Consider the following 9,069-nt stretch of genomic DNA (forward strand, 5'->3'; position numbering starts at 1 on the left):
TCATTGGCTGTTGATGCCATGGAGGCTGAATTCACTGAATCTCCCCTGACGTCTGGCAATGTTGGTGCCATGGAAGCTGAATTCACGGAATCTCCCCTGATGTCTGGCAATTGTGCACACAAACAAGGCCACCTACTGAAGTCAAACAAAACCAGTGCTTGGGCAACTCCTGAGAGATGTCCTGTCAGACAGCTTGTTCCTGAAAACCGTACTCCAGTAATCCATCCATTGTCCATCAAAATCTTCGCTGAGCAATGCTTTCTGATGTTCAATCTATCATCTATGAACAACCTATCGATCAGCCAAACTTTCTATACCACCATTGGTAGCAACGCGTGCTAAACCGTAATCGACTAGGCATGCAGAATTTCATTGCAGAGCAAGCAACCAAGAAATCATCAAGAAATGCACTGAACTGAGAAGCAGCAACAGCCATGTATTGGACATTCGTCGGACTTGCACTGCAGATTCTAAATTCATAATCACGAGCAAGCGGAGCAATTGTTGTTAATCCCAAAAGAAACCGTACAAATGGAGTTGTTCAAGGGAACATAACGCAGGAGCCGCGGCCGGCGTCGCGGCCCACTCAGTCCGCCGCGGCGGGTGCGGCGGCCGCGGCCAGCTCGAGGGCGGGGGCCGGCGCCGGCGCCTCCTCCGCGTCAACCGTGGCGCTGGCGGCGACGAGCGTCCAGTCCGGTGGGAGCGGCGGCAGCGGCGGGTACTGCGCGGGGCGGCGCTTGATGTCCCACGGCTGCGTCTTCTTGGGCCGCGTCTTCATGTGGTGCTTGGTCGCCTTCTTCTGCGGCCGCGACGAGCACTCCACCGCCAGCGCCGCGCGCCCGCCGCCGGGGAGCGTGGGGAAGCCTACGCGCGGCCGGGCGTGCCGCGCCGGCGCCGGGGCCGGCGGCGCGGCCGTGCCCGCCAGGAGCGCGGTGACCGGCGACATGCTCGCTGCTTCTCGGGGGAGAGTGGGGAGTGTTTCGTTTGGGATAAGACGAGAGGTTGGATTGGGTTTGTTTTGTGTTGTGGGCTTGCTGTGCTGAGCAAATCTGGCCCGTTCGTCCGAAAGAGCTGAGATCCGACCGTTCGTTCATCGAGTGAGCCTTTTCTGTTTTTTGCAATTCAAGAGAAAAGGTCTTGCTGATTTCCAAAAAACAATCCAAACTAACGATTTCTGTCGACATGAACAATTTGTCAGAGTTACAAAGTTATGGGCAACTGTAATTCTGCAAGAATATGGTGTCAAACAATTCAGTTCCAGTATCAAAATACAGTGGGATTCAACTAGTCGGCCACTGCTGCAATTACGATTACTGTTCACGGCTCATGAACAAAATGATGATCATGAAACAAGCAACCAACCAAGAGCAGCATTACTTGTACTATAACCATTTGTGCAGATTACAATAAATTTAACATCCCGTAGTCATATGTCGCCAGGTGTACTATTTGGCGCTGCTGAAGTGATCAAACAAAAATGAACCACTACACAAAGCAAAACAGTGTCAACTTGAGCAACAATATCTACAATGACAGAAGAAATGAGCTGCAGGTGAAGCCAAAACATTCCAGTTCATCCACTTCGGCGCAGTAACTACACTTAATTCCACCGTCCAAGGTAAGGCTTTGAGCTGAACAACAAGGCGTCATATTTGCCCTGTTTCTGAAGCGGGTCCATGTGGTTTGACCTACCATTAGAGTGTTGAACCATCTATACTGGTCAACAACTCAGTGTTCCACCTAAGTGTTACATAGTACATAAGTGCCAGAGAGTTTAGTGCTGTTTGCAACTTCCAATTCAAGCACATCATCACCATCACTCCTTAGGCAACTGATCATGTGGGTGCGAGACGAAAAATTTGGCATTCTCAGCGACCTCTGCTTCAAGCACAGCTTCAAGGACTAGGTCTGAGCTTGTTGGTCCACCTGTCAAGATAAAACAAAGGGACATGGAATTGGGTATGTACTGATATTAAGTATTTGCAGTGTCTTAATAATTTCAATAAGATAATGTGATGTGATATAAAAATTAAAGATAAACTAGGAAACCCTGGTGTATTTCTGCAGAACTTTAGTTATATATTCAATTTTGCACTCCTGGTGTTCGAAGACTACAATCAACCTACTGAGCACTATCACTGATATACATACTTCTGTTAACAATCTTTGATACAATTTTTATAGACTACATTTATTATACATCGGCAGAAATATTAATAGAAATGTGTATGAAAGATAACTGGATAGAAAACAGGACACTCCACCAAGTAGAGTTAATTAAACAAGCTAGTTTAGCATTCATGGAAACAACTCGCAGAAGATTAACACATACAGTGAGTAGCATTACCAAAAGGAAAAGGTTAGAATGTAGAAGTTATGAACAATATTTTTTATTATGTATCCACCACAGGCACCGGACAGTCCTGCCCACCTCTCCACATCACAACATTCCAGTATTTCTAGCAAAATCTGAACTCTTCAGAGTTAAGACTTAAAGAGTTCAGATTTAAGACATGCATGATTGGCTATATACCTGAGCGGTTTGGAAGTAATCCAGCACTTTCAGCAGATATTGGCAGTACATTCAGCAATCCATTGTTTTCCTGGAGTTGTTCTTGATAGTTTCCACTCAAGGAAGAGTCCGCCGTAAGTCCTGGGGCCTCTGATAGCCTTGCATACGTCATTGCTTGGCTGTGTAGATTTGTCAATCCTGTACCAGCAATTTTCATGTCCTACATGAGCAAACAAGCGGTGAATTGGTAAACCAGCACTTGCATAGAAAATGAAGAGATGATATAATCACACCTTGGATTTAAGTGACATATGGTCATCAGCCACATCAACTTTTCTAACATCAGTTGTGCTTGCTGAAATATTTGTGCAGATCCAATTATTCAAGTACTGGCAACGGTCAGAAAGAAATAATTTATATTTAATTAAAGAAAGAGACATTATATTTACCGAAGTTTTGAGTGGAATCAGGTCGTGTTCTACAGAAGCTTTCAATTTCTTCACGAATTATACTTCGAATTTCATGACGAAATTCTTCTGGCTGCATGATCATTATAAATTATGTTAAGTACATTTTTTAACACAGAAGAAAACAGAAATATTGAGCAAAACAAATCAATGTTCTAAATTCCATAGTCAAAGCATTGCAAGAAAAGTTTTCAGTATGTAGTGGCCATGGTATGCTAAGCTCTATTTACTGTAAAACATTAAGCAAACTCATAATTAAACCAAAGTAATTTATTCTTTCAAATAATTTCTTCATGACGTGCATGCTCTAAGCCTGGGAGTAAGGACTCAAAATGGAACAGGGCTATAATACGCAAAAAATGGGATCATATCAACCTAAGTTTGTACTGAAGCAGTGGTACAGACTATTCATCAGTAGACGCAGCAGGCTGCTATCTCCTGTCTGCTAAAACAGTATAGCACACTATTTTGAAATGAGAACAATTAATGAACTTTTAGGCAGCTCAAACCGCTTTCAATCTATTCAAATCCAAACCAGACAACACAATTTACAGAACCATGATACCTTAGTTACAGAAACATCAGGGGCATCAGATTTCCCAGCTCAAACCGCTTTCAATCTATTCAAATCCAAACCAGAGAAGACAATTTACAGAACCATGATACCTTAGCTACAGAAACATCAGAGGCAACAGATTTCCCTGCTTCAGCCATGCCTGCTTCAATGTGTAAATACTTAGCCGATGTTTTTGAAGTTAAATAATACACTAGGAGATAGTAACCACAGAAATTGCGACCTTATTGGAAAGCAAGGTTATAATTACCAGTGTTCTGCTGTCTCGTGTTGAAGTGACCAGGAGTTAATCTAGACAGGTTCTGAACTTCATAACGAATTGAGTCCAGCTGGGTCATCGCATCTTTAAGCTCCTTATGAACCTGAATAGAAGAGAGATATTAATGACGCATAATGACAAATACTATCACATGGGCTTTACACGTATATTGAACATCACGAAGAATAAGCATGTAAAACATCCATAAATCATCTCAGCTGTTGAAATTTTGGTCACAATTACAAAGGAGTGAGCGTTTAACTAACAATATAGGTAACAGCAAGAGCATTATTTATCAAAATAAATAGCACAGAAACATGCAATTGGTTAGCCTCAGGTGTATTAACAGCTAGTTGTGAGTTTCCTTTACCATCCAGAAATATTGAAATTTCTGTACAAATAAAATTATGCGAAAATGAGGAGAGACAATTCAAGGTTCTGAATTTGGCAATGGAGTTTGATCAGCTGTGCACCTAAATTTGGTCATACATCCTAACTGGCCCAATTATGCAACTCTAACTAGTGAAACTAAAGTTACAGACAGGAGCGCCCATTCCTTGTATTGTTCTACACAGGTTTGTCACCTGTCTTGTGGCACTGGGTGACAACAGGCCAATGAGCAAAATGCCTAATTCTATTAGGGTATGGCAAAGGTAACAAGCGATGCATCAACCAAGTTGTTTCAAGAAACCAGAATGCTATGCTCATGAAGGGAGCCCATACTGGATAACCTTCTATTCTTCTATACACCCAGAACCTCAATTCATCATTGAAAAAAGAAATGGAATCAACTGTTAAACAACCTGGATATGAAAGGGCTTTCAACAATGTGGCTGATTGAGCGATCCATCCTTTCTCTGTTAAACAAGCTGGATATGAAAGAGCTTTCAACAATGTGGCTGATTGAGTGTTCCATCCTTTCTTGGACAAAACACAAGTATTTCACCTACTGTATCTTCCATTGCCACTTGCCAGTCACTCGGAAAACTTAAAGAAATGGATATAAAAGCATCACTTTCCAATTTGCCGCTTAAAATTCAGTAGCTTCCCAGAGTGGCAAAGGAACACTTATCCACGAAGGTCAGTTAACCTCGGTGAAATTCACCATCTCCTCAATACGAACTCACAGCCTACTCTTCAATGGGGGTGGGGGGCATGGGGAGTGCAGCCAAAAATTACCTGGGTGGCTGCAGACTGCCCCAGGATCTCGTCCAGCTGCCGGCGCGCCACGATGAGCCGCCCGACCGCCCTCCCGGTCATCCTCCCGGCCGTCCTAGCAATCTTCACCATGTCGCTGGGCTCTGAACAAGAGCGAAGGAATCGGATCAGACAGGAACATCATCAGTTCCCGAAACTTGCCAATCCGCCCCCAAAATGAACCATTTCCTCATCGGTGCCCCCTTCAGCGCCAGTCGCCGCCGGCGACTGGCCGGAGGGAGATCAGGATGCGGTGGCGGGAAGGCGGATCGCTTACTCATCATGACGGAGCAGGCCCCGAGGATGACCAGCAGCTGGCCGGTCGAGAACCCCAGCATCTTCGCGAGAACAGAAGCGGCCTCCGCGCGGGGTTGGAGGGAAGGAGGGGAGGAAGGGAGCGGCGGCGGCTGTGGCGGGAGTTGGCCGGAGGGAGATCCCGATGCGGCTGCGGCGGCGGCGGCCGTGCGAGGCGCGGCGTGCAAGACGGGGAGGCGACGTGGAGACGCGTGGAAATGGGCCGGGCCTTGACGAACCAGTGGGGTTCGGCCCAGTGGCGTTGAGAGGGCTTTTTTCGGATGGCCTGATGGAAAAGCTTCATTTTTTTTGGAAAAAATCCAATTTACCCCTCTGAACTTATGGCCGAGTCCGAGTTTCCTCCTTGGACTCGAAAACCGTCCGAACTGGGTCCTCCGAGTCCTGATACTGGGTAACTTACCTCTCTGGCCGGGTTTGAAGGTTGTTTCGTCCCATCTGGCGCCACGTCGACGCCACGCGGCCTTTATTACGTGGCACGGGCCCACATGTCATGTGCCACCGCACCAACACCCCCACCGCCGTCCGCTGCCTATCCGATTCTCCATTCCCCTTTCTTTCCCAAACCCTAGGAACCCTAGCGAGCCGCATCGTCCCCCAGCGACATCCCGTCGGGTGGTGCGTCTCTCGACGGCGGCGTGCGCGGATCCTCGACGGGTGGATCTGCAGGGACGTGGGTGGTGGGTAAAGGCGTCGCCATCAATGGGGAAAGTAACCGGCGGCAATTGAAACGATGAGTCCTCGATGCATGTTCCCAGCGACGGATTAGGAATAAGAAATGCTCCTATTTTGGATCTACGTAGTGGATCCACTAATGTAGGCACCTTTTCGCTAGATCCGAGGATATTTATTGTAGATGTTTAATGGGAGGCTTCGGTGGAGGTGTATTTTAATTTTGAGTTGGCAATATTAAAATCTTGAGTCGGTCTTGATTAGTGGTGTGTGATATTGAGCATGTCGTTGTTGTTAATTGCATGTAGGTAGTGACTATTCGGTTGGAGTCATGGATCTTCTAGATATGCTGGCAGTGAGGTTCTATTTTGGAGGTCATTTTGTCAACCATGGGAATAAGAGGGAGTATATTGGAGGCAGAGAAGCAATGTCCTATATTGATAGGGACAAGATATCTTTACCAGAGGTAGTAGGGCACATGCGCGACCACTTGAATGTCTCTGAAGGAGTTCTGCTGCATTGGTTGTTTCCTGGAATGGAACTGCATAATGGCCTGTGTGTTTTGGTTGATGACAGGGCTTGTCAATTTATGTCAGACAGCATTGTTGAACTAGGGGTTGCTGATATTTTTGTTGAGGATGCTCTAGTGGAAAATGGTTCTGGTAATGATTCAGATAGGGAGAGGAATGTCAGTGATTTTGAAGATGAGCTTGTGGATATGCAAGAGAAAATGTCCAAAGATGACTGTGTTGAAGTAATGACAGAGGAAAACCCGAGCAGGAGAAGACAGCAAAGTAGGGAAGAAGTTGAGAAGCAAATTAAGCGGCTGCAAGAATTTTATAGGAGTCCCAGCAAGAAAGGAAAGGAAGTCATTGTTGCAATGCCATCCAACAAAAATGATGTGTCTGCTGAGTCAGAAGATAGTGATTATATGCCTGGTGATGATTGTTCCTCAGAAGAAGATGATGAAGCTGCTGATATCTTAAGAAAATTCAGAGCTTTCAAGAAGAAGTTGAGAAATGGTGAAATGGCTACACTTGATGATGTGCTTCTGAGCAGTCAAGCTTCAAAGGGGGCTCAAGAAGAGGTTGAAAGTGAAGGATATGGTACTCCATATTTAGAATCAAATGATGAAGACTCAGTTGATGAGCTAGGCAGTGATGGAGAGTTAAGGCAGAAGAAGGAGCACTATAGGAGGTTCAAGTCAAGTGATGATGTCCCAAAATTTGAGCTGGGGATGAAGTTCAGTGGTAAGAAAGAATTCAAAGAGGCTATCATAAGGTACTGTTTGGATGAAAGAAATGTTGTAAGAGTCAAAGCTAAATGTGACTGGGCTCATTATCCTTGGGTGTGTTTGTGTTTTAGGAACTCAAGGACAACAAGCTGGCAAGTTGCCACATTTAAATATGAGCACACACTATGGTCTTGTGTTTGTGTTTTATATGGCAAACACTATGGTCTTGTGTTTTATATGCCAAAGCGTATGGCACCATGTTATTATGTGCATTGGTTGTGCTTTTCAAAGACATGACATGAACATTTTTTCAACACTGGCTCAACAACATACACAACATCACACAATGACAACTTTGCTTCCAGCACAATCTAGTTGCATTCCACCATTTCAATTCCATCAAAACAGTTCAGAGAGGCCACATGGTACCATTACACGATCCACAAAAGAAGTTACCAAACAACACATACTAACAGGTTCCAGCATAGATCCAACACATACTAACAGATCCAGCACTTGTCAATACTACAACACAGACCTACCATCCAGATGATTGCCATGCCTAACATGAACTTACTAAAACCACTACTTCCTGGTGCATCAGTACCTAAAGACTTCTAAAACTACTGGATCCTAACCTAGGCGCAAGAAAACTGCTGCAGCAGCCGCTGGAACAGCCAATCCAATCAGCAAGACCATTTTCATCAAAGACTTCTGCATCGAAGCCTTGTTCGTAGCTTTCAGAGCTTCATTCTCCACCTTCAAGGCACTGATTTCCTCCTTCTGTTGCTCCATCTTCACCACGGCATCCGCAAGAGCAGCCTTCAGCTCCACCCTTTCACGCTTCAAACCCCAAACGGTGTCACGGAGGTCGACGAGCAAGCCATGTACGAACTCATCAACATGCCCTTCAAACCATCCCATGAAATTGCAACCTCCAGACTGCAGCTCCAACACAGACAGAGGTGCATTTAAGAGCAACTCGACAAAATCATCAAAATCCACTCCAAAACTCCAACTTACCCGCGCATTGTAGCACTTCAAATACCTCCTTCCCGGATTGTCATCGCTCCAGGAGATCCAGAGCGCAGCCTTCCTGTCGGTTCCTCTGGACTACGGTACCCCCTCTTGCTGTGTCAAGACTCGCGTAGTCATCCGTAACTATGCCCTAAGGAGCTGGGCAGCCGGACCCCTGGGGTCCGGCTGCATCTCGCCGGACCAACGGTCCCGGACCCGCTTTCCGCTCAGGGACGGGTCCGGTGACGCCACGTGTCCCGGAGAAGGGAGCGCTCAGCCAAAACAGCCGGGGGCCCCGGACCTCCCACGGGGTCCCGGACCCCTCAGCGGGGAGGAACAAACACCCCGCCTGGGGGGGGGTCCGGAGCCGCCACGTGTCTACAGGCGCAGGCACGCGTACGGCAGCGAAGCTTCCTCGGGAAGACTCGCCCACCTACCGCATTCAATGCGGGAGATGTAAGTGCGCTCTGCCACAGCAGAGCCCGAGGTGACTTTTGCCAGGCTGTACTATTGATCGCACATTACCAAGGCGCACAGTGCAGCCATTGGCGCCGCCCACGCCACGCGCGTCAGTCTGCTACGCCAGTTGGACACGACGGCTCGGCTTGGCCCAACATAACGCTGTCGGTGTCCCGACCCGGGGGCCCGGATCCCAACTAGTAAATATTGCGTGTTTCCTCGTTCCAGATGATGATGCAAGAGGCAACATAGTAACACACGGTTTATCCTGGTTCCGGCCGCGGGGCCGTACGTCCAGCAAAGGGGGTGTGCGAGGGCACTGTATTATCTTGCACCCGGAGTGCTTGTAGCAGGGGATACAAGCGA

General features: G+C 46.8%; 2 protein-coding genes across 3 annotated transcripts; both read right to left on the reverse strand.

Annotated features, from left to right (window-relative positions):
- Positions 1-395: 395 nt before the first annotated feature.
- LOC120644660 (50S ribosomal protein 6, chloroplastic-like) lies at positions 396-1,007 on the reverse strand. Its single transcript, XM_039921342.1, has one exon. It carries the CDS (start codon positions 944-946, stop codon positions 587-589), a length of 360 nt encoding a protein of 119 aa, XP_039777276.1. The 5' UTR covers positions 947-1,007; the 3' UTR covers positions 396-586.
- Positions 1,008-1,339: 332 nt separating this feature from the next.
- Positions 1,340-5,533, reverse strand: LOC120644661. Of its 2 annotated transcripts, XM_039921343.1 has the most exons (8): positions 5,287-5,533; positions 4,992-5,113; positions 3,804-3,915; positions 3,646-3,695; positions 2,962-3,052; positions 2,806-2,867; positions 2,534-2,732; positions 1,340-1,926 (listed from the first exon to the last, which is right to left on the reverse strand). In XM_039921343.1, exons 1-8 carry the CDS (start codon positions 5,345-5,347, stop codon positions 1,817-1,819), a joined length of 807 nt encoding a protein of 268 aa, XP_039777277.1. In that variant the 5' UTR covers positions 5,348-5,533; the 3' UTR covers positions 1,340-1,816. The 2 variants fall into 2 exon arrangements, with proteins under 2 accessions (XP_039777277.1, XP_039777278.1); XM_039921344.1 differs by lacking the exon at positions 2,806-2,867 and having other exon boundaries at positions 2,534-2,710; positions 5,287-5,532.
- Between the last annotated feature and the right edge of the window lie 3,536 nt (positions 5,534-9,069).

The sequence above is a fragment of the Panicum virgatum genome, chromosome 8K, assembly GCF_016808335.1.
Source record: "Panicum virgatum strain AP13 chromosome 8K, P.virgatum_v5, whole genome shotgun sequence".
NCBI classification, from domain to species: domain Eukaryota; kingdom Viridiplantae; phylum Streptophyta; class Magnoliopsida; order Poales; family Poaceae; genus Panicum; species Panicum virgatum.